General features: G+C 43.0%; 2 protein-coding genes across 3 annotated transcripts; one reads left to right on the forward strand and one right to left on the reverse strand.

Moving 5' to 3' along the window:
* The first annotated feature begins 36 nt into the window (after window positions 1-36).
* Window positions 37-11,292, forward strand: immt (inner membrane protein, mitochondrial (mitofilin)). 2 transcript variants are annotated; one of them, XM_079228556.1, is made up of 14 exons: window positions 37-175; window positions 1,283-1,350; window positions 2,559-2,739; window positions 4,755-4,887; window positions 5,697-5,789; window positions 6,703-6,852; window positions 7,119-7,252; window positions 7,508-7,611; window positions 7,771-7,906; window positions 8,482-8,611; window positions 9,029-9,252; window positions 9,366-9,497; window positions 9,809-9,938; window positions 10,342-11,292. In XM_079228556.1, exons 1-14 carry the CDS (start codon window positions 134-136, stop codon window positions 10,947-10,949), a joined length of 2,265 nt encoding a protein of 754 aa, XP_079084682.1. In that variant the 5' UTR covers window positions 37-133; the 3' UTR covers window positions 10,950-11,292. The 2 variants fall into 2 exon arrangements, with proteins under 2 accessions (XP_079084682.1, XP_079084683.1); XM_079228557.1 differs by having other exon boundaries at window positions 1,286-1,350.
* A 222-nt stretch (window positions 11,293-11,514) lies between these two features.
* On the reverse strand, window positions 11,515-24,111 carry hars (histidyl-tRNA synthetase). The gene is made up of 13 exons (XM_079228570.1): window positions 23,991-24,111; window positions 22,037-22,126; window positions 18,259-18,378; window positions 18,057-18,152; window positions 16,815-16,940; window positions 16,583-16,690; window positions 16,177-16,275; window positions 15,897-15,990; window positions 15,534-15,661; window positions 14,582-14,848; window positions 14,051-14,167; window positions 13,254-13,400; window positions 11,515-12,391 (listed from the first exon to the last, which is right to left on the reverse strand). Exons 1-13 carry the CDS (start codon window positions 24,078-24,080, stop codon window positions 12,332-12,334), a joined length of 1,542 nt encoding a protein of 513 aa, XP_079084696.1. The 5' UTR covers window positions 24,081-24,111; the 3' UTR covers window positions 11,515-12,331.
* Window positions 24,112-25,582: the final 1,471 nt, after the last annotated feature.

Here is a 25,582-nt window from a genome sequence, read left to right on the forward strand (position 1 = left end):
CGGTTAGACTACGTAGACTATAAAGAAGAAGGGAGTGACAGAAGAAAACGAAAAGAAGGACGAGAGGAGAAAACAGTACTGCTTCTGTGCAGGTTCAATTGAAACGCATTAAAGGATAAGGTGACTGTGGACCATGCTGCGGGCTTGTCTGAGAGGAGCTAATGCCACAGCCCGGGTAAGCCTCGCGCCTCCGCATCTGGAGTGTCCTTTACTACCGCGAGCCTCCATGTTGGCATTAGCCACCCAGTGACCCACAGGCTGCCCAAGGTGCCGGAGTGGATTTGCTTGTTACCGTCCACATGTTATGTAACGTTAGCGTCTCAGCATGAGCGCGGCTCTTTAGTCGTCGTCACCAGAAAGAGCTGCTGACTGCTTCATGTCGGTGCTAGCTGGTTAGCTCCCAGTGACATATGGCTAATGACATTTCAACCCCAAGTAAGCTAACGAGTTGAGCTAACGCTAGCTGAGTTTGACTGAGCGGGAGGCTGAGGCACAAGAGACTGTGCACAGTCTCGGGCTCGTGCGCAGTGTCTCTTCATTTAAGATGTAATTATTATTTACATTGTTATGTAAAAGACAAAACGGCATGTCTTCTTACAACTAACGTCAATGCTAACATTTTAAAATATACCTATTTAGATGCTGATTGCAATCTTTAAACGATCATAAAAGCGGATTGAGTCTGGTACGACTAGCTAAAAACATGAAGACAGGTGTGTCCACCACCGTTTCCCATCCTCCTGAGTGAACATCCATCAGCCTTAGCCCCGCCCACCGAGAGGGGCGCGCTCACTTTATTCCACTTCTGGGAGGTGATTAAACTACATTTATGGATTATAGTGACTTTATTGTCCACCTCAGTGGAAACTTGTCTTTGGCTTTTCAGAAGTAATTGTACAGTTGTTTTTAGTTTAGGTGTGTGTGAATAATAAATCACCAGATGAGGTTGCACTGTCCAAATTTGCTGGACTATCAGATAAGGCTGTATAAAACAACACAAGGCTACCGTTTCAAAATGAGAGTATACATGTATTACTCGCCTTATAACTTATCAGAGTGTGAACTGATTAAAGACGACAGAAACAGCTGTTTGTGTCTCTGTTCTGTTGACTGTCCCTTCTCTTCTGTCTCTGTAAAATGGAATTAGGACAGAAATTTCTCTTTACAGCCACCAAAGCAGGCAAACAAAATCAAATGTCAAATGTATGTCACCAAACTGGTTCATAATAGTAGATATGTGTATGTACTCACTGTCTGTCCACCTGTCCTGCTTTCTCTTTAGAAGAACTGCAGGAGAACCCCTCTAACCAATCTGCAACAATGCCGGCACTACACAGCAGGAGAGAGCAGGTAACACACACACACACACACACACACACACACACACACACACACACACACACACACACACTGATGATTTGTGAAACATTTTGGGCCAATTCCAGTCTCAGCCGTGCACGCTCCCGCCTCCAGCGGGTGAAGCAGCTTATTTGGGGTGTAGGTCATAAATACAGCAGCAAGCTTTGGGACGAACCTCCCCGCAAGGACACTAAAAATAAATATCATAATCAGAAATAGTTAATTAATATGACATTGGGTTACATTACAGTTGCTCCTATTTTAGAATAGATACATATATCACAGAGAAATAAGTTGGTAAAAATATGTGCATTTTACTGCAATATGACAAAACATGATGATAGAAATATGTAAATGATGTACACTACTATTATAACAGAAATGATAATGCTGTGTAAAAAGGCAAAGATATTATAAAATTGTAACAAATAAGTAAACAAGAGTTAGTTTAAATAAACACAGTGATAATGTAAGAGTGGAATCATTGTACTGGCAGTATTTTACAGTTATAAATCTAATTATGAGGCTATAGCTGCTGATGGGGGTAAAAATAATAGGTTGTATATAAATTTACACAATAAAATTAACCAAATCTACAATGTCTAGATTAGTTTGAGTACATTTCTGTACGAGTAGTAGCACAGAACCATGAGTTTAGTTCCATGAAGAACACCAAACACCTCGTGGGCAGGAGGGACTAGGGTTGGGTACCGAAAACCGGTGCCAATATGGCACCTGAGTGGAGTTCTGTTGCACACGGTCCCTATCAGGCCACCTGATGCTTTTTTTCATATATATTGTTCATAGTTTGAAGTTAAAAAGTTTTAAACTGTAGTTTGAAGTCAAGTGTTTTGTATTTATTTATATCTATAGTATACTTTAAACAGTTAATATATTGTTCCATTTGAAGAAAAGAAATTGCCTTGGCAATAAAAAAAGCCTTCAATCATCATTTTTCTTTCTTTTTTTATCGTTTTAGCACCGGTATCGTAAAAACCCAAACGATACGCATCCCTAGTAGGGACAGCCTGGTTGTAGACTCACTGCTGGGGTGGCACTAATAGTGTAATAGTACGCCTACGGAAGGGAGAGGGTGCGGTGCCGGTTTGGAATTGGGCCTTAAATTAGTCTTATTGATGTGAACAAGAAATGATGATGACTCCGCTTCATTTCTCCTCTGCGGTCTTCTTCCACCACAGTGGCGCTGCTAAAGTGGTGGCTGCTGGCCTGGTGACAGTAGGCGGGGGCGTTGGAGGTGCAATACTCTACTCAAAATGGGACCACAAGTTCAGAGCCGCCGTGGAGAACAATGTTCCATACTCAGACTGGCTCCTGGGTCTGGCTCTGGGACCCGCTTCTCAAGGTGGCTTCAAGAAACAGGTGAGGATGAATTCACGAGGCACGATAGCTGGATTCTCTGGTTCATTAGATCAGACTGTTTGGAGAAATGAACAGGGTGTGAAAGATAAATCAATCCACTCCGACACAGCTGGAAGATATATACATCCATTTAATTCGGACTAGATGTGCGGAGCAGGGCCAAGGCATTGAGAGCAGTACCACAGTTTGATGGATCAGTATCCGCTAGAATAAAGCAGATCACGGGAGTGAGTTTGTTCGTGAATATAAATAATTATCTGATGCACCCGTAAATGACTCTGTTTTAAAACACAGGTTGGCAGAATTCACTCTCTACTGTAACCAATCCATTTGATCTCCTCCAAAGCTCAGTTTAAAAAACCTTCAGGTAGCGGCTTCTCATTTTGAGCAGGCACGGCCCGGTTCAAATGATAAACGTCATCTCAGCTGTCACTGCTTAAAGTTCATTCTGTGAGTAACCTGGTGACGGGGCAGAATGAACCGTTTCTGTTATCGGGTTTGTGTGCTCTCTGCAGCAGTTGTCTCACTCAAACAAAGATTGTTTACTAGACGAGAGTCTCTCTGTAACACGACTGTACAGCTGCTAGTGGGTGTTTCTGTAATCCCAACTACTCTAAAATATTATCTCTCAGAATTGCTGTTGCTCAGATGGGTTCACGCTCTACTGACGGTCTCCTGCTTCACGTTCCACCAGCTAGTTCTAAAAATACAGCACCTCCTTAAAATCCTTTCACCTTATGGATACTTTCTACATTGGATCTTCAATCTCCAGGCTTCTTCTTGTAATAGTTTAACATAACTGGGTTTCATTTTACATGTTAATCAATCGGTCAAATCTCCTGTCCTAATTCCAAAACCCTGGTTCTTAAATATCCAAATGTATGTATTTGACCTAATTGAAAATGTTTTATTGGCTTTTCCCATATTTATAATGTGATACATACGTTCTGTAATATTGCCTCTGCTTGTATATATCCTTGTTACTGTTTAGTTCTTGTCCTTGTCTTTTTAATTGGCTTGTTGTCATTGTAAATGAGGGTTGCTTGTGAGAAATACGGTGGGCAAATTTCGAAGGCTTCAGCTGTTCTATGTGCTACTGGATATGACTTGGCACAGAACTGGTCCCTGTTTCAGAACGCAGGTTCAGTGAAGCCTGAGATGAAGGAAACTCTGGGATTTCCCTCACTGTCAAATATTAAGTCAAGTCTTCTTGGCTCAAAATACAACCTTTCTTTTTGTCAGTGGATTATTATTTTTTTTTAAATACATAGTTAACTGTCACTGATGAACATAATTCGTATAATATTGGAGGTTATATGTTAATATTTCTTAGCAGGGTTGTGGGGCAGCTGCAGAACGCAGGTTGAAAGTGAGTTATTTAAAAAGGCTGCGTATAGTGGACGTGTTAAAGGGGTTTAACTTCAGTTAATCTGTTGAAGTTCCTAAAATAAAGCCACTAAATGCTGTTGAGTTACCACTGTATTTCTACCCTTTAATCACCCAAACCCTTTTTACTGGGTCAGAGTATTGCTCTTTAGATTTTTCATCTTCCGTTGCTGGCCCCTGTGTTTTGTTAAAGCAGAATAAATATCTTAGTTAATCGACAGTACAGAATAAAACTGAATTGTGTTACTGAGTCTTTCCCCGCTCTGACTCACTCTTTTTATTTTAGAATAAATGTGCACAGTTGATCTATATCTTACATCTCTACTTCCACTGGATTAAAATGGAGGCCTGCCTGTTGTTTACCTGTTGCCATGGTGAATCATGGTATCGGAGCTCCATTTTTCATTCACGCGCGAGCCAAACTCAAAGTGATTAAACAAACTCTGATCAGCCTCTTGGAACTGAAACCGGGTTTTCCATCTCCGGCCTTTACAACTCAGAGCTCAGGCTCAGGCTTTGTTACACCTGCGTTCTATGACCGGGCCCCGATTGTGATGTGTGGTTCTGTACAAAAACCTGTTGAGACCCGCAGGCCTCATTTAAAATGTCTGCCTATGCTGCTGCTGTAGGCGGAGATGGCCCAGCCTCCCTCTATGATAGAGAAACCGGTGAAGGCGCCCAAAGAGAAGAAGGGGAAGGAGGCAGAGTCTCCAGCCAAAGAGACGAGTCCCGTCCCGTCACAGTCTGCACAGAGCATAGCGGGTACGTCTGTACATAAAGCACGAGTCCGAACCAAATCACTCTTCATACTCTGGAGGAGTTCGGGGCTCCAGGTAGATTTCCTTTTACAGCACAAAACAACACCACCATGTAAGAAGAGGGCGAAAGACTGAGCTATAACGTATTGTTGTGAAAGTGATTTAATTTGAATCTAGTTAAAAAGCCAACAACGTGTTCGTGTGCTCTGTGTTGTTTGTCTGCGCCCACAGAGGTCTCTGAGGGTAAGCGCTCCTCGTCCTCCTCTAGCTCTCCTGTAGTGCTCGGCTCCTGCCTTTCTCGAGACTTTACAGCTGAAACCGTTAAGGCAGCACACACAACTGCTTCCCCAAATGAATAAAAACCTAAATGAAATATTTCAACGCATTTCAAAATCAATCTAGCTCAAGCTCTGGTAGAGTAGCCTGGATGTGCTGATCCAGAGAGGACGCTTTACTTCTTAAATAGGAAGAGTGGGTGATGACAAGAATCCTGAGTGCAGTCCTATCCGACTTCTGCAGCCTTAGAATGTAGTTTGTAGCCTTGTAGCATAGACTACGTCCTTTACAGCCTGTAGGACACGCTGTAATGCAACCGACAACTAACTGATAAATACTACCATACCAAGTGACGCTGTGGTGCAGAGCATTGATCTAGTTTTATTTTTACATTTACCAACATTTAAACCTTTGCAGGTGTTTTTATTCCCGTCTGTCTATTGCCCCCCTGTTCTCTCTTGAATACAATTTAGTAATTCCAAACTGTTGTATGACGTACATGACTCTCTGTAACCTCTGTGTTCGTGTCCCATCCAGAGGCTTCAGCAGAAGCTACTCATATCATCTCAGCCCTCAGTGAGATCTCTACAGTCCCTGCTCCATGTGACACAGAGGCAGCAGCAGTCAAAGGTAACGCCGTCCAGCTGTACATGTGATGTCTGAACGCTAGGTTGGTAATGTTGAAAAACTAGAAAGAGCACACCAGATTTTTAGAAAGTCTCCAACAGAAGACCAGACCTTTGCACTCCTTTAGGGTTCAGGGTACTCTAGGGGGGACATTGCGGTTGGGCCACTGACGGCTCTTCTCTTCAGGTAGTCCATCCAGCCCAAATGAAATGAGTGGACAGGTTGGATGGAAGTAAAAAGCTAATGCTAGGCTACGGACGTGTTGGTATACACCATGAGGCTGTGATGGCGTTTAGCTCCCACCTTTTCTCTCGTTTGGTCTTGTAAAAACTTCTAAATTCACAAGAGTAGTACTTCCTGAAGAACTATATCACAGAACAATGTGTTAACATCTCTTCAGCTGTGTTAACCACAGACCTTTTCAGCCATCTCACTAAAGCCATTAATACAACACATTGACTTTGAAGCTCTGAGTGCATTAAAGCCAACTTGTTTCCTGGTTTTAAGACTCCTTCTCATGACTCAAGACTCATGTAGTCTACTTCAACAAATATAACAAGCAATGGTTTTGAAGAACATTGCCAACTCTAGCTTTGAAGTAAAAGCACAAGTTCAACCTTTGGACATTTAGATCAATGTGTAGATAAACGTTAGCTGGTAATCCCATCATCAATACTTAGATAGTTTATATCTTCAGCTGACGATGGATTGACACTGACTTTGTGGTATCGTGTTGGACTGTGACTTTTGGGCTTTAGATATTACTTCCAGATGAGTGTTTGAATGTAGACCGTGTAGCTGTAAAACCAAAAATGCCACTCTTTAAAAGGCGCAGAGCTATATCACAGTGAACACAAGTCAAACACATTGTTGGCTGAACAACCGGTTACATTGTGTCTGTGCATGTTTTCTCTAGTGGAGTGCAAAGAGTGCCACGACCATCAGGAGCCTACAGTGACGGCAGTGGTTGACCCCGACGCCGAGGCCCCACTGAGAGAGAGGCCAGTCGAGGAAGTGGCAGCTAGACTGGCTCAACAAGACCAGGAGGAACAGGACACCGTAGCATGTAGGCTGGACACATACACGCGCACTTAGATAAAGTAGTGGTACCACTTCAACAGAAGTGATGGAAAACCACATTTCATATTTTCAATCTGCACATCTTTATAATTTATCTTTTTCTTTCTGTCATTAACCTGTCAGAAACATTACAATTCCTTTATTGGCCGATGTCCTCTTTAGCTTTCAGAAGCACTTTGACCTGTCTTTCAGCTCTGCTCTCCTCTAGACTCTGTCTCATGTTCCTGTCTGTCTGTGTGTGACTGTTTGCAGCTGTATCAGCCAGTCTTGATGACTCCCTGGCTAGCTCGGCTAAAGCTACACTGCAGGCCATTGGCGCTCAGGAGGCAGCCCTGCAGGCTATCGCACGGCACACACACACACTGAAGGAGGCTATGGAAGCAGAGGTATATAACATGTTTATAGTATGTTTTAGTGTTATAGCCAGGGGCGAGGACTCCAAAGACTCCAGGTACAGGTATCGGGGCCGGGACGATTCACTTCCATTGTTATCATTATCAACTTTTTGCCGTGATGGTAGAGATGAAGATTAAACATTATTACATCAGGACTTTAAAGATCTCCATCCATCCATCCATGTCCTTCTTTGTATCCGTATCTGGTGTAGTGGGGTGACTGATTACAGTTGGTATTAAATCCAGGTCCCACCTGAGGAGAAGTCGGCCCAGTGGAAAGATCTGGAAGCCGCTCTAGCTGATAGAACCTCTGCTGTGAATGATGCTGGAGCTGCTCTGTTGAATGCCAAGTAAGACGTCTAACACACACCTGCTGAGCTCCTTGCTCATCACATCTAGTTCATCATGCTAGTTTTAGGCCAGCCTCTCCCTCTTCAGATACGTGGTCTTGGCTCTGTAATGACACATGACTTGTCTAAACCGTCCTCCTCCCCCATCTCCCCCTGCAGTGAAGCTCTGGACAGTCTCAAGTCAGAGATTGACAAGTCTAAAGGGCTGAAAGTCTCTGCTGTTCGCCCACTGGTTTTAGCAGCAGAGGAGAATCTCCATAACATGGTGGTGGACTTGGACAAAGTGGTCACTAAGGTAAGGACAATATTTTCTCTTTAAAATCTCTGCATCGCATTGAATGAGACTTTTGAATCTACGCTTAGGTGATTAGCTGGAAGGGAACGTGCCATCTGATTGGCCACAGATATTTCCCTTTAATGCATTTGTGAATGTCAAGACACACACTCACACACACTCACTCTGGTTGTTCAGACAGTATATTTTTGCAAATAAGATTGAGACATTTGGAGGTTACTTTGAAAATATTTGAAATATTTGTGTGTTTGTCATGTGTATATATATATATATATATATATATATATATATATATATATATATATATATATATATTTATTTATTTTCATTCATTTATTCATTCATGGCCTCGCTGCAGTACTCTCTTAGAAAATATATTTTAAATCTCACTGGATAAATGAAGGATAAATAGTTAAGAACCATAACGATTGGAATGCAATGCATTCTCTTTTATTGGTTGTCAGTACATAACGCTGGTTAACTGTGTGTGTTGTGTGTGTGTGTGTGTTGTGTGTGTGTGTGTGTGTGTGTGTGTGTGTGTGTGTGTGTGTGTGTGTGTGTGTGTGTGTGTGTAGGTCCAGTCTGCAGAGTCAGAATCTAAGATTGTCTCCCAGTACAGTGAACTGGTTAATAAAGCCAAACTACAGTTCCAGAGGGAAGTAAGCAGCCTTACTCCAGAGATCCAGGCCAACTGGAAGGGGCTCAGTAAGAACACACACACACACACGCACACACACACACACACACACACACACACACACACACACACACACACACACACACACACACACACACACACACACACACACACACACACACAACAAGTTCCTCCAGCTACAGAACAGGAACAAATCCTGTAAAATGGAATGTGACCTGTTCTGTAAAATGAAGCGTGTAACATGTCATCCTCCATCTCTCTGCTCATTTCCTGTCACCTGTTTTTTAGTGTTAAATGTACATATAACTCCAAAGTTCCTGCATCCCATCCATAATCATAACCCCTATATAACCCCAACACACAGACCTCCTGTCTATACTGGTTCATAGTGTGTGCTCTCTTTCACAAAGAGAACCACCTGAAGCGGAGTTCTTCAGATAAAACATGTTGTCTTTGTGCGTTAGCTGGTAAACTGTCGTCGGATGACCTGAACGCCTTGATCGCCCACGCACACCGTCGCATTGACCAGCTCAACCGAGAGCTGGCCGAGCAGAGAGTCAGGGAGCAGATCCACATTGATGCATCGCTGGAGCAGCAGAAGCTGGAGGACCAGAAAGCCCTGGAGAAAGCTGTGATCACCGCCGTGCAGCACATCAAGGAGGACACCCGGCTGGAGCAGGAGAGGAAGGTAAGGAGGGTTGGCTGATCTTGGTCTTCAGGAGATGACTGTTATTATCAATGCAAGTAGACTGTATCAATAATGACGTGTGTGTGTGTGTGTGTGTGTGTGTGTGTGCCAAGCTATCCGAAGTAAGGGACGTGATGGAGGCAGAGATGAGGACTCAGCTCCGGCGTCAGGCAGCTGCTCACACAGACCACGTCCAAGATGTCCTCAAAGTCCAGGAGCAGGAGCTGAGAGCTGATGCTGAACAGGTGTCCACACAGCAGCCACGCCACACTCTTCACACACACTAAATCCACCCGCTGGTGCACACACACACACACGAGTAAATGATGTGTCTGTTGGACGTCAGTACTTCATCTACTGGTCTTCTTTGTTCACATACCTCATTAAGTTATTAGAGCAAGAATGCAGGCAGACTCTGTCAGGGGACTCTGTGTGGCCAGGACCGGTGAATAGATGTGGATGCTACTAGCTCGGTGCCGGTAGCATCCACATGTCCACTCTACTGGTGTCCTGGTGCAGGTCTCCTCCAGCCCGTCTGACGCTGTGCTGTGTTCAGGTCCTAGGCAGTAAGATGCTGGAGCAGGAGACCTGCTACCGTCAGCTGAGCCAGGAGCAGCTGGATAACTTCACTCTCGATATGAACACTGCCTATGCAAGACTGAAGGGGATGGAGGAGGCCATAGACAGTAAGAGAGCGAGACACACACACACGAACAAGCAAAGTTTTCTTTTTCTTTCCTGTGTTCTATCATCATTCAAAAAACAGTAACACATATACTGCTATATGAACCTCTTAACTGGTCTCACAAGTGTGATCCGTAGATTACACCTTTTGAAATTATTCAAATAGCCTTTGTGGTTGAGGAGATATTCTGTATTTAGATGGGTATATATATATTAATGTGAGTAACTCTCCCAAATCCGAAAACTAGAGTGCTAAACATGTGTGATGTCATCAAGTCTGGACATGCATGAATGTTTGCACATCAAAGCTCAGTGGTTTATTTATGACGTATTTAAATAGTCTAAAGGTGTGGACTTAGTACAACATCTCGACGCTTCATGACTCTTCCCATCTTCTGAATGCAGGCCATGTGGTTGCAGAGGAGGAGGCTCGCAAAGCCCACCAGCTCTGGCTCTCTGTGGAGGCTCTCAACTACTCGTTAAAGACGGCCGAGGCCGACTCCCCCACCGTGCCTCTGGAGGGCGCTGCTCAGGTCGTGCGCGAAAGCTGCCACGACAATGACTTTGCCTTGGCTCTGGCGACGGCCCTTCCAGAAGAATCCCTGCAGCGCGGCGTGTACAGCGAGGCCTCGCTCCGCGCCCGCTTCAACTCCCTTCGATCGCTGGCCCGCCGGGTCGCCCTCGTCGACGAAACTCACAACTCCTTGTACCAGTATTTCCTGTCCTACCTTCAAGCGGCACTGCTGTTCGAGGCGAAACAGGAAGCCCCGCCCGGCCAGCTGAGCGGCGAGGATTTAGACCCATTCAAGCTCCTGTCGTATGCTAGCTTCTGCTTAGAGCACGGGGATCTGGAGCTGGCAGCTAAACTGGTCAACCAGTTGAGAGGAGAGGCCAGGAGAGTGGTGGAGGACTGGCTGACTGAAGCCAGACTCACACTGGAGACGAGGCAGGTGGTCAGTCTGCTGTCTGCTTATGCGAATGCTGTGGGGTTAGGAACCACCCAGGCTCCGTAGGTAAACCTGGCAACCCTTAAAGGAGCCATCCACTGAAAGGTTGAGTGTTTGACGCTTACTAGAGATTATTAGTGGTGTATTCCTTTAAGGGGACTGAAGTTAACCTAGTGATTCATGTTCAGGTGTAACATAAGTAACATAATTGTTTTAAAGTCACTATGGAGGATATTTTTTGAATAATTGAAGTAATGCACCTATCAATCTAGTCTTGTCAATTTTGATCCACAGGTTTGGGTCAGGTATTTATTCCCCCCCACACCCACCCCTCCTCTAACCCCGAATGAAGCCTCACACTCGTTAAAGAATACGCCATGCTGCATTTCTTTTTGTCAATACTGCACATGTTCCAATAAATCATGAAAAACTATGCTCTGTTCAATGTTTTATTTCCTCCTTCACAAACTGTTCCTGTTACAAGGACTGAGGAAAGATAACCCAGTCTATTAATACAATTACAGTCACTCATCACAAGCTGGGGTCCTTGTCCTGTGGAGTCAAACTAGAAATTTGGCTCTGAGGGCTTTACAATCTGTCTCATACGACATCGGATCAGGAAAAACCCTTTCACAAGGAAAAAACCTTTAGGAGAGCATTTTTGACAAATCTTTTGATTAAATGAGGCACTAATTAATTAAGTCATCATTTAAGACATTACTCAATCTTTTTGGGCAAAAGAATTCTTAGGTTCATAGTTTGGGCAGGGATGATATGACCGACTATATCAAAGTATTTTGGGGGGTTTTGCGGTGACGTCTATTATATCAGAATTACAAAAAGGACTATTCCTTTTATATTTTGTAACACTGATTACAAATATATGTACATAAATACTCATATCTCCTCCCCCACTATAACTAGTGTCTTCACACACACACAACACAGCAGTACTGAGCAGAACGATGTGTTTATTTCAGACTTGACGTTGCATTCAGGTCGACACAAGCCTTTTCCCTTATGAGTTGAAGTTCTAAGTTGAATTGCAGCAAATCATGTGATGGTTCAAAGTAAATGTCTCTGGACCTGGACAGATGAAGAAAACAATGTAGCTAATTATTCTGAATAAAAGACCAAACTGATCTCCAGCAGCTTCATGGGAAAAAAAAAAGAAACATGGACTTCAATCAATGATTTGTTCCTCACTATTAAACAATGTTGACACTGAAAGCCAGAACTTGTCGTTGAGACATTATCCAGAACACATTTCATGTCGAATGCAACAAATACATCTGGATGGTGGTTTTTATGGCCGTGTTCTCCTTCCAGAAGCTCTTCATGGTCACACTTCCAGTTGGCGTCACCGCTTTGGGCTACTTGCTCTGTTGCAGCGTGGAAGAGTGCAACAACCAGAGATTCTGCAGAGTGTCTGTGTTTGAAGCTGATGCCTAGGCCTCAGAGGTCCTCCTCCTGATCTCCTCTACAAGAGCCGCTCTGGAGATATCCACCTGTGGAGAGAAGACGAGGACAGTGAGGTCCGTCCTGCAGCCCGGTTCTAACACGAAACAGCCTTTAAACAAAGAGTGAGAGCCATGTGGAACTGGCATGATAGAGGATCTCCATACACTGGTGATCTACATCAAGACTGGCTGGTGGGTGGGATCTAATCCTCTAGCCTGCTACATTACTAGTTCTGTTCCTTTTACAATAGCTCACTCAGAGCAGCTTTCCATCACACAGCTCTCTCAGACATTTTGAGCCCTTTATGAACCCTTTCCGTAAGTCAGCATTAGATGCAGACTTTGCCCAAGGGAATTACCCACAATTCATTGCAATGTGACATTAAACACGCAGTTACCAATGGAAGCATAGAGACGTGAAAAGAAGGTAAACAAAGAGGACGGCACATGTGTGTTCAACCCAATCAAATAAATGTACACGACAACATTAAGGATTAAAGCTGGGACATAAAAACACATGAACTCAGAGAAATGCAAGCAGAGAACACGCACACACACACACACACACACACACACACACACACACACACACACACACACACACACACACACAAATAACTAATTCAATCCAAACTTATCAGAAAATTAACACATCAGCGTGGTAATAACTGCTTAAAAAGACAGAAACCAACTTGCTGTGTTCTTTTCTTGGTTTGCTCCATGACCCATCCGCTAACATGGAGGGTATGACCAATACTGCAGACAGCCACCAGGGGGCAATCGAGACGTTTTGACTACATTTTGGGGAGCTATCTAATTGTCCATCTTAAAATAAATTAAATCAATATATATATATATATTTTTTTTTTATTCAAATGGTCTTTCTGTGTGTGTTCTGTAGGACTCAAACCTCCTCTCTGGAGGACACGACGCGGAGTTTCACCACTCCATCCTTCAGCTCCTGTTCTCCCAGTATGGCCACCAGGGGGATCCCAGACTCCTCGCAGTGCTGCAGCTGACTCAGCAGTTTGGGGTTCTTCTTGTACATCAACTCTGCCTGGATACATGGAGACACACAGCATTCAGTTGACAGAACTTTTCAGAATTAAAAGTCCTAATAGACAGTTCTAAATGACAGCATTGGATCTTAGAACAGAGTGGGGGTCACAGATCTAAGAACAATTCTGTGTGGAATCTATTTTAAAAAACAGGATCCATGCAGGGATCATGGTCCGTGATCCTTCCTGCTTACAAGCCTACAGCTGTTCTCAATTCTGATTAGAGCTGTGGTGAATTTTAGGCTGGGGAAGCCAGCCAGACGACCCCGTGGTGCTGCTGCGGTTCCAGCTTGGTTACTATTGTGCCATGTCGATCGATCCTGTTAAACCACTTTTCTTTATTCATTCGTTGCCCGTGAGTCTCTCCCTGGGTCATGTTCACTGTTCATCCCCGCCTCCCCTAGACTTCAGTCAGGGAACGTAACAATGACCATAAACTCATGTCTAATTTAGGTTTAGACTCTAGACCTAAATTAAAGTACAACTCATTTGAAAGCCTTGTTCTTAGTCTTTCACATCCAACCTTGAAAACAATACAGCCGATTATATTTGTTATGTTGGATTTGATTGGCCCCACACACACACACACACACACACACACACACACACACACACACACACACACACACACACACACACACACACACACCTTAATGCCAGCATTCCAGAGCTCCGTGACGAGTTGGAGTCTTTCCTCCAGCAGGTTCTTCTGAGCCGATACCACCATGACCTGAACCTCTGTGGTACGGACCTTCTCTGCTGAGGCCTGAACAACACAACGCTGTTACAGTCTGGACGACTACAGACACCATCAACACCACACTTTGACCCGAGGAACACAATTAAACATGTCATAGCATTTTTCTTTTAAAAGAACTACTGCCAGAACAATTAGGTTTTCTTGTAAAGCTGCGTTTCCAACAAGATTTTCCTGGTATTTTTAGTTTGGGGTATTTTTCAATAAACTAAAAGGGTTCCTTAAGCCCATGTTTGTACATTGAGAAAGTACTACCTCATGACAGGTCCTTTTCGGGGGACAAAATGTCCCCGGAACTGAATTTGGACCCCCGGTCCACGTGGTACAAATGCCAGTGATCCTCAAAAGGATCACTGGGTCTAGAAGGGGTCTAGAAGGGGCTGCAGTCATTGTTATGTCACAGATAATAGTGAACACATTTACCTCGGCCTTCTGCTCCATGATGGAGAAGATCCTCTCGATGCCGATGCTGACGCCCACACAGGGCACTTTCCTCCCCTTGGGGTCAAACATGCCCACCAGGCCGTCGTAACGCCCGCCGCCGGCCACGCTGCCCACGCTCACACTCTCCTCTGCCCCATTTTGGGCTTCAGTGGACACCGGGGCCACACCGGCCTGAGTCAGCGCCGCCTCATAAATGATTCCTGTGTAGTAGTCCAGACCCCGAGCCAGACTGAGGTCAAACACCACCTGGAGACGATGAAGTAAGAGGAGAGAGTGCAGGGAGAAAAGATACCAGATAAGGACAGACAGAGACAAGTTACATTGCCAATAGAGAATAAATAGTATGGGGTGCATTAATAACTAGGGATGGGTATCATTTTTTATTTTTTCCGCCACCGGTGCTAAAGCGATACTTTTTTTTTTATTACCAAGGCAATTTTTCTTCTTCAAATTGAACAATATATTAACCGTTTAAAGTATATTATGAATAAATAAATAAAGACAAAACACTTTACTTCAAACTACAGCTTCAAACTTTTTAACATGTGCAACAGAACTCAGACACCGAAGGCTTCTACAAACTCTGCTGCTTTACTGGACGACACGTCTACGAGGTTTGGTGGAGGAAACGGAGCGGTTCTCTCGGGGTTCGGCTCTTCTTTAGTTGTTTTGTTGCATTTGCTGCACGTTGCGTTGTTCGAATCTTTTTTTGCAAAATACAGCCAAACTTTTGACCGTTTACCTTTCGGCATTTTCTCTGTTAAAAGGTTGATGGCTAGCTAGCTGCTGTAGCTATACAACCTGTTGCTAGGACGGACTCATCAGAGTAGTGGAAAAAAAGTATTTCAATCCGCTCAGGCACCGAAAGGAAGCACCGAAATCGGTGGCACCGGTTTTCGGTACCCAACCTATTAACAACAGCATGTCTCACCTTGTCTGTGACCTGGAAGAGCTGCAGGTAGCTGAAGAGCAGCTTGATGTCAGACAGGCCAGCACAGGCCTGCTTACTCCGAGACATCTTCTGGTCCTGAAGGAGCCGCTCTGCTAAGTCCATCCCACCTGCAACAGAAACAGTTCAATTCTATTTACTTTGTATAGCCCAAAATCACAAATCAGCCTCAGAGGGCTTTACAATTTGTACACATACGACATCCTCTGTCCCGGGACCTCACAGCAACCCATAGTAATGAGCAGAGAGAGGCTACAATGCTGGTTACAGTGCATGACGTATATAACGTCCTGGTTCAGTTCAAGCCTCCGGACCTTCGTTGCTGTTATTTGGGTAAACTCTCACCTTGTAAGCTGACGTACTCCCCGATCTGGTCGGCTGCCTCCTCCGACAGGCCCTTCTCATTCACCATCTCCTTCCTCACGTCCTCCCAGGGCATCTGGGTTTGGACAACAGGAAGTGGCACAGGGAGATGGGTCAAAACCAGATATTGAGGAGTGATGGGGAGAAGATGAGAGAACAGAGGATTCCATCACCACAGTCTGTCTGGTCAGTCTCCACAACAGTTGATAGTCTACATGGAGCATCAGCGCTTCATGGGCGAGTCATGGGTATGTTCACTTACCTTGTCCAGTTTATCCACTGTTGAACAGATGGTGCGGAACTTGTCATCTGGAACGCCACACACAGCAAACATTCCATCAAGAATGCGTCTGTCGTTGACCTGGACACAGAGGACGCCATCATTAATAATCATAACAGCTGTATGTATATATAGCTCCTATTCCTCAGCTAACGGGATTCTCAGAGGCTGCTTTACCACACAAGCCAATATTAAAACTTTAAAATCACTTTGCTAAAATAGGAGAGATATGATCACGGTGTTGAGATATGGTTACACATCTGGTGGCTAAACTGTCGACACACGAAAGTCAAGTAATCTTGTTTTGGTCAAGCGAAGATGACACAGATGACAACTGCTGATCATCTCCCAGTTTCATCTGGAAATTTCAGTCATGGACGTGACGAACCTTGATCCGGAAGTCTCCGATGTCCAGCCCACTGAGGATTTCATGGACAATCTTCAGACACTCAGCATCTGGAATCATGGCGTCATACTGCCCCGCTATGTCAAAGTCCTGAAACACACACGCATTCATTAGAACAAGTAGCGCAGACAATATTTTCTAAGTGGATTAACTCGGATCTGATACTCTCTCGGGGGTCCCATCAGGAGTGGAGCCGTGTCGGAGGATGACTCACACATTGGTAAAACTCCCGGTAGCGTCCGCGGGTCATGGCTGGGTTGTCCCGGCGGTAGACTTTAGCGATGTGGTACCGCTTGATGTTGGTTATTTTGCTCATCGCCAGGTAGCGGGCAAAGGGCACCTGAAGAGGGCGGGGTCAAGGACAAGAACACACTCTTTGCTTTGATGTCAAGTTAATCCCATCTCGAAAAACCTTGACGGAAAATACTCGCTAACAACCGCTTTTCTTTCTGCGATGAAATCAAGACTTAAATCACTCTAAAATGAAAGTAACCTTTGAAAACCAAGAGACCAAATGACAAAAAGTAATTCCATATTTCTTCAATGAATAAAAACGTACAATGTAACGACAGACAAATGAATAATTACTGTTTTTAAACTAAGTCTTATTTGGCAATCACAGAATCACAAACTGTACAATAGCCAACAGCATCTCCTTCTGAAGTGGATTAGCCGTTTGATCTGTTGCACAACTGTGAATATAACGGTTATGATATGAAATCATATTTGATCCACTGAGTGCCGCGGGTGTTAAGTTATCATCCAGTCATGGCCACCCGCCAACAACCGAGGTCCAGGCCTCAGTATTGGTAGTAGTACTAGTTTAGATAATAAAAGTTGTGAAATAATTGCCTGAATATTACTATACTTTGGCGACAAAGATATTGTACAACTGCAAAAGTACTTGACAATTTGCAAATCTGAACGCCGCCATTGTGTGTGTGTGTGTGTGTGTGTGTGTGTGTGTGTGTGTGTGGTAAGTATGATCTGGTCGTTACCACAACACAGTTTCGTTCAGCAGGTCAACAACTTGAGGAAAGCAGACAGGAATCCAGGTGAAGATAATCTCTATAAATACAATCTGAAGGCAACAGTCAAGATTTGGGTCTCAGACGCGTTCTGCTTTCTGTTTGTAGTCAGAGTTGCATTGACCAGTCACATTGAAGCAGGCTTTCATAAGCTTCACTCAGAAATATGAGTTATTTTAGTGACATTTGAGATTTGTTGTCTGGGTTGAGACGACATTGAAGTGTGTGAGATCTGTCCAGAACCTCAGTTTGAAAGTGTAAACCTGAGCTAACACCAACAGGATGTGAAGAGGTCACAGTGTTGACGCCATGCTGTAGAGAAACCTCTTGAAATCAGCACGTCATACGAGTCCAGTCCTCTACTCTGGACTGAATGAGGCCACCCGTCTCCTCCAGCTGCTGCTGCTCATGGCGTATTTGAAGGATACAGTGAGGTCATATCTGAGGGACAGCAGCTCTCCTCCTTGGTCCTTCAGGTCGTAGATGAGCTTGGAATCTTCCCCATACTTCCCCGTCAACGTTTCCTGCACGCCAGGGAGACCACAAGACACCGCGTTGCAACCACGAGATCTTCAAACGCTCACATGCACCGAGCGGCAAGCGTGTTCAATTGTGTTCCATCTACTCTACCTTCAGTTCAAAGACGGGCGTGTCGATGGTTTCTGCTCCGTGGCGTTTGAAGCAGCCGACGATGGTGCTGAAGACTTTCTCTCTGATGGCCATCTGCTTGGGGTTGTAGTCCCTCGTTCCCTGACAGAGAAACACATTTGCTGGGTTTTAAATCAGACAGCCAAGTGAATTTTAAGCAGCTTCAAATAAATGCTATCAGGAGAGAATCCATCAGCATGGTTGTAGGGAATAGAGCGTCTGAGAGGACGTTAAAAATGACCTTTAAGTTTTGTTCTGCAAAAATAAAAACAACGAAGCTTGATATTAGTTAATGTTTTTTTCATTATTAATGTTAAAGGGTAATTTCAATACTTTTCCTCATGTTTTTGTGTGGAAGAGCGCTGCAGACAGCAATGTAATCAGATCGGGACACTTAAGGGCTTGTTTACAATAATAACAACTCAGATTGTGACGAAGGTTCAAATTAAGAACTGTGTTTGAAAATGTTCTGGTGTACCAAGTTATGGTCATAAAGTATCAACAGTGCTCCACAACAATGAGACGTTTTAACTCCAAGTCAACACTTTATCTTGAACCAAACTCACAAAATAAATGCAGATTAGTTTCAGTGTGCATTTTATTTACAATATTTTGTTCAAGTTAGGTCCGTGTACGTTTTGTTCATTTGTTTTATGGTTCATTTGAAAAAACAAAATACGGAAAAGAACTTCCGTTTTGTCGTCTGAATCCAAAAATGAAAAAAAAAAAAAAAAAAACTCGAAATACGAGCCAATTTTGTTTTTTGCAAATTCTTCCGTGTCAAAATAAAAGCCAGTGATAAATATTCTTATTTACAGTCTTCTAATTCTTATTTACAGTCTTCTATGATGCAAACTCATAGCAGGGTAACGTTAGAAGAAAATTAATTAATCAATATAAATAAATACACCTGGATATGTTAGCAACAGTAGTGACTACAGGCAGTTTAATATGCATGTACCCACAGATTCTATTAATCGTTGCATTGTTTAATGCAACACAGTTCGTAATATAGTTTTATCAAAGTAATTTGTGTGTGTAGAGTTGTTGCTGTTAGCATCATATTTATTTTTCCATCTTCTTGTGCCGTTTCTTGAGTGAACACAGAGCAGAGCCTCTATGAGGAGACCAGAGTAAAGGGTTCCCCTTTCTACCAGTAGATGGCAGTATTTCATGTATTCACTTGTTATATTTGTGTCATTTTAGAACCAAACATTCCTACATGGAAGAGTGAGCATGTGTTGATCACGAGGCAATAAATAATGACAATGAAAAAATAAAGAAACATTATTCTTATTAAGCAGCCTTCAGTGGACCTCTTTTCAGTTACCACCCACCCAGCCTGCTGGACTTTTTCTTAGATCACATGTTGTTCTTCTGCGTGTTACCCTGTGGATCGTTTTCCAAATATAGACTTAGAGATAAAAGCATGACAACTAACACGCACAGTAAAACCCGCCTATGCAGACTTACTTTGTGTAAATTCTACATTTAAATATACACATATTGAGGGTCAGTAAAGTCTCACATTATTATTATCCAGGGTTCATACACATTTTGACCAATGGATTTCCATGACTTTTCCATGACTTTAAATGAAATTTCCATGACCAAACATTTTGGTGTAAACATGAAAACGTGAGTAAATGTAGTATTTAAACTAACAATGAGAACACAAAGCATACAGTAAACCTTAAATGACACAAATGAATGAGACAATAGTTTGATTAAAAGAATAAACATTTATATAGATGCCTGTATGTATGCCTGCTTATATTTTGAGCGTCTTTCTTTTATAAGCATTTTAATTATTTCAAACTCGGCGTAAATGAACGTCATGAACGTCATGAACACATGAATATAACACATTTCCATGATTTTTCCAAAATGTTTGGGATTTTAATTTTTTCCAAGGACTTTTCCAGGCCTGGAAATAACCATTTTAAAATTCCATGACTTTTCCAGGTTTTCCCTGACTGTAAAAACCCTGATTATTGTTCTAAAATAATTATATTTTATGCTTTGTTTATGCCTGTCTTTGTGCTCTCTCTCTCTCTGCCCTGGTTTGTTGATTTGACTGTATTTTGCCATTATTGATAATTTATGAAATTGTAAATGTGCAATTATTGAAAAAAAAAAGCATTACTATATATATATATATATATATATATACATACATACACACACACAACCGGCTTGGGGAAGAGTAATGCTTTTTTTTTTTGCAAAAAGGATTGGTTTTTAACGGGATATATATGCCATATTCTATACAGTATTGCATATAAGTGACAATTTAGTTAGGTGAATTCCTGTCTTCAATTAGCCTCGGCACTTCCGCTGAAGTGCTTATATGCATTGTTTTGGCTCGTGGGAGGAAACCAACCGAAACTTGTAAACCCACCTTTAGTTTCGCGGGGAGATCAATGCAAACTCCGACAAACAGGGGGGGGGGCGGGGGACTTCCGCTTCCGTCGAAGCGGGGAGTCGTACCCGGGACCACTGCATGCCTGACATAGCGCTACCCGCTAGGCCACCGCGGCGCCTCTTCAGCATATAGCATGGCGTTCTATTTATCTGGTCTATTCAGAAATAAACAAGGGAATATTGCGCAACCAGCACGTCGAAACGCAGCGCGACGTGACGCGTCATCGTCGTTCCACGTTCTGACATGGAGACGCGCAGAAACATGCGCCAGGAACTCAGTTAGCGTCTGTTTTCAGCCGATTTAACGGTGTTAAACTAAACTTTAATTTCTTACATTTCAAGCTAATATCGTTTGAATGATTAGAGTAAGCTTTGCCTTCACTAGAGCCGGTAAAAGGACGCTAACGACTAGCTTCTATCCTTGTAGTGAACACTGGGCGCTGCTGCTTATTCAGGGTCATTAACTTGTTCCGGGGTCACCAAAATAACCATCAACGCTGTCAACCCATCCGGGACCGGAGTTCTGTCCTTCACAATAAGATATCACGCTTCAACAACTCCAAACTAATGCAATAAAAGCTCCGTAATTTCCATTTGAGTGTAGATGAAGTAAAGATGAACCCTTTACTCTGGTCTCCTCATAGAGGCTCTGCTCTGTGTTTACTCAAGAAACAGCACAATAAGATGGAAAAATAAATATGATGCTAACAGCAACAACAACTCTACACAGACAAATCACTTTGCTTAAACTATATTACGAACTGTGTTGCATTAAACAATGCAACGATTAATTGAAAAGTTGATTCTTGCTGTGTACATGCATATTAAACTGCCTTTAGTCACTATTGTTGCTAACATATCCAGGTTTATTAATTTATATTGATTAATTAATGTTCTTCTAACGTTACCCTGCTATGGGTTTGCATCATAGAAGACTAGAAATAAGAATTAGAAGACTGGAAATGAGAATATCTATCACTGGCTTTTATTTTGACACGGAAAGAAGGATTTGCAAAAACAAAATCGGCTCATATTCAGAGTATGGTTTTCTCTTTTTTTCATTTCATCGAAAAAACGGAATTGCTTTTCCGTTTTCGGTTTCAAGCAGAAAACGAAGAAACCATGTTTTTTTCGTATTTCCGAATGAACCATTAAACAAACGAACAAAAGCTACACGGACCAAGTTACCTTCATTGCTATGTGTTTCTCCTTGTCCAAATAGATATCCAGATACAGTTCACGTTCTCACACTCAGTAACACAGACTCCTTCAGGTTTTCTATTCCAACAAGGCTCTGTGGGTTCAGTGTTTAAATCCAGCAGAACTGTGGTCTTACCTTTGCAGTCTTGAGGACAAACTGATGTTTGACATCATCTCCGCCTATCTGAGCCTTCAGCTGCAGCAGTTTGGCAACCTCTTCATCGATCTGTAACACACACACACACACACCACAGTTCAACATTGACAATAAACTTGAAAAACGACATAATATGATAGGAACAAACACACACCACACAGCATCAGAGGCCTACCTGAGCCACAGTGATCCCAGGGAAAGAATGCAGAGACCGGACACGTGGTGCAGCCCGAAAGCCCATCAGACCAGAGCAAACACGAACACAAAACATGCCCAGCATGTTCAGCGCACAGCACGGACAAAAAAAGTAAAAAAAACAAGTCCAGGAATTGGACAGGCAAAAGTTCAGGAGTGCATCATTGGTACAGCAATGTCCAGTGGTGTCGTATAGGGCCAGCCACAGCAGCCAATCAGAAGGTGCAGTGGAAGTAGAACCAGGAAGTGAGTTGGGCAATGACGTCCAGGAGGGATGGATTCACCAGCAAGAGAGGTAGATGATGATGGTGATGATGATGAAGAGTGAGGCAGGCCGAGGTCATCGAGGGCCAGGCAGGAAGAACAGGAGAAAAGTGGTAAGCAACCCTAGCACTAGGGGAGGGCAGGGCATGACCCATCATCATCATCATCATCATCATCATCACAGCATGGAGGATAGAACATGAGACCAAGTCAATCAAAGAAGCCAAGCAGACACACACACAGAGAGACAGACAGACAGGGTGCTGCTCTGACCCTACTATCAAATCCATTTGTCTAGTGTTTCTAGCAATAACACTCTCACATGCAAGCCTTAGTTAAGTGGAGAAGATTTGAAGAAAGCATCTTAAGTGTCTTGTACACACAAGCACAACAACAACTCTAGCTTTCAATCTTTAAGGTTTTAAACTACCATAAAGAAGAATTTGTGTCACATGAAACCTCACAATCGCTCCCCTGCTGCAACATCCTCTCCAGTGCACTGGAGGAAGATCCTGAGTCTTATAGGAAGAATCTGTGATAATCAGTGAAGGAACTTGATCGGACAGCAGACATGATAACATATGACAGGTGAAGTGGCACCTGCTGATAACCTGTTAGCTCGTTTACATATTCTAACCTTACACTGTCGCAAGCTCCTCCATATTTCAGACAACCGCTGCCATAAGGCAGTTTATTGCATCAGCTAAACTATCCTTAGACATTATTAACTCACACATTTAATGTTCATGTCAAACACATCATGACAGCATTCTCTTAACAAGTCTAACTGACTTAACTGTTTTTGAGTCGGTAGTAGCACTAGCTAGCTAACCTTAATTCAGCACAACAGAGGACGGCGGTTAGCGGCTATTTAGCTCGCGTTAGCTCTTCCATTTGATTCAACTAGCAAGCTAGCAGTTAGCCGGTGTGGCTAAATGAAAACAGCGTGTACAGTCCCTTCTGACGTCACCTGGGATGCTCATTTTTAAAGCAGCTGACGTCATAGCTGGCCAAATAAACCGCGCCCTCAGTGCGTGGAGCTGGAGCTTTTATACTCCAAGTATCGCTCACATTAAAAGTAATTTAACGTTGACTCACTCATCACTGAGCTCATATGCACCGTGCGATATATCGAGTGAGATTTTCTAGATTACTGGTGTCTTCCAATTAATTCGGCATATAAATGACAGAGGAATACATTCTTATCTCACGATGGGAGTTTCATAAAAACACGTAGCGTTAACCGGTAGTGGACATACTGTGTGCCGATTAACGAAGTGACTCGTAATATATCAGTTGTGGACAACATGATAGAGGCAAAATAAAGGCCGCAATAATTCAAATAAGATCTGGTCTGTGGATTTGCAGTTGGGGAAACATGTGCAACCTCACGTTAAATGTCGATGGACACGCTGGTCACCGCATGTTACACCGCCTTCACACCACCAGTAACGATCTTTTTCAGAGTACTGACCTGATCTTTGCTCGCCTTCTCTGACTTTAACTTCCGGACGACTTCCCCTTGGGTTTTAATCGCTTCTTGTATCTGTGCCTTGTCTGCCATGGCTTTTCATTAACGTGTTCACACCGGCCCCTCAGTGACGTTAGCAGTCAAGAGGATTGTGGTGCCGTAAAGCGGATGCGGAATCACGTAAAACTTTCGATTCATATTTTCAAAGTAAAATACTTCCGGGCGAAGCTGCGTAGCAACCTTTTCAGTCACCAGCTGCCAAATAAGCGGACAAACTCTTCCAGTTTAAAATGCCAATGTTTCTAGTGCACATGAGTACATGTGTAGCGGCGGTCGTCCCGCAACCACAAGGTAGCCCATAGTCTGTGGGGGAGGGGTGGAAGTGAGCAGATCATTGAGAAACATGATGAAAATTCAAATACATGTCTTACTTTTTAGTTTTTACACCGTGTTTTAAGCCTTTATAACATATAATAATGACCAATACTTGCCAGATTTTGAAAGTTATTTCTCCTGAAAAAGGAGCAAAATAATTTTGCCAAAAGGACATTTTTTTTACATATTTATTGATAAATAAGACAAAAAGGACCAGGCGGACTGTCATCATTACAGATCTAAAAGGGTTGCAGCCTTCAGTGGACCTCTCTTGCACCACCTGTGCTTCACATTTTGCCTTCATTACTACATCATCACTGTTACTGTCATCATCATCAACATCTAACCTGTCATATTCATTGTATGTGTACACACTTAAAGCTGATTCTGATTCTATAAATAACAATATATTAATTGAGGTAGTTTGCTGTTCCTGTAAAACTGAGCAACAGGGCCATTGGGTTCCCCAGGTTACATGTCGGTCACTAACACATTTACATCATTAGGTCGTGTAGCTCAGAGCAGCAGGTCATGACCTCCCTTAGCTCAGAGCAGTAGGCCATGCCCTTGTTTAGCTCAAAGCAGCAGTTCACATGTACTTCTATCTGATCCAATGACATCTGCACACTTCTAGATTAGCAAAGAAAGACACTTTTTGGTATTTTCTAATTCTGTATATCAAGCACAAGTTAAATACTGCCCTAAAAGCGTAGAAACCTTCAGAAGTAGTGGTGGCATTGCGATTACATTACTGTATTTGACTTGTATAGCTGTATCTCAATTCTTCTGATTCTTCTGTCTGCAGTTAATCTGCTCACATGATTTACATCATCAAAGTTTTGACTTACAAGAGCTGTTCCAAATCACAGCACTCGTGTGTCCACAAATGATTGTCATCAGTAAAGTGTCCGTGGTCGGAGAGAGGACTGACTCCATTCTCAGTTTGAGTAGATTTCCTTTTCTATAAACTGTCACACGTCATAACAACTATTGTGTAGGCATTCGCCTTAGAAGGCAGATTTAAAGGTCTTTTGAGGGATATTAACTTTTGACATTTTGTCTTTTCTTTTACTTATTTTGACTTTATCGATTTCTACAAACCTTTGTTCTTCTTATTGCAAAAAATAAATAAAACTGGTCTGTGTTTTGTACATTCTGACCAAGGACCAGTCTTGCTCATCTCAGAGTGCCTTTGTAGTCTCGTAAGGTCAGAGAGATCT

This window comes from Taurulus bubalis (assembly GCF_910589615.1).
Source record: "Taurulus bubalis genome assembly, chromosome: 13".
In the NCBI taxonomy this organism is placed as follows: domain Eukaryota; kingdom Metazoa; phylum Chordata; class Actinopteri; order Perciformes; family Cottidae; genus Taurulus; species Taurulus bubalis.

Excerpts from the sequence above, each read along its gene's own strand:
- hars (XM_079228570.1), bottom strand. The coding sequence starts at position 24,080 with ATGGCAGACAAGGCACAGATACAAGAAGCGATTAAAACCCAAGGGGAA. Across the intron at positions 14,849-15,533 it reads TCTTCCAGGTCACAGACAAG|GTGGTGTTTGACCTCAGTCT; the intron begins GTGAGACATGCT and ends CATCGTCTCCAG. Across the intron at positions 13,401-14,050 it reads TCTGGAATGCTGGCATTAAG|GCAGAGTTGATGTACAAGAA; the intron begins GTGTGTGTGTGT and ends CCATGTATCCAG.
- immt (XM_079228556.1), top strand. The coding sequence starts at position 134 with ATGCTGCGGGCTTGTCTGAGAGGAGCTAATGCCACAGCCCGG. Across the intron at positions 7,253-7,507 it reads AGGAGGCTATGGAAGCAGAG|GTCCCACCTGAGGAGAAGTC; the intron begins GTATATAACATG and ends TATTAAATCCAG. Across the intron at positions 7,612-7,770 it reads GCTGCTCTGTTGAATGCCAA|TGAAGCTCTGGACAGTCTCA; the intron begins GTAAGACGTCTA and ends CTCCCCCTGCAG.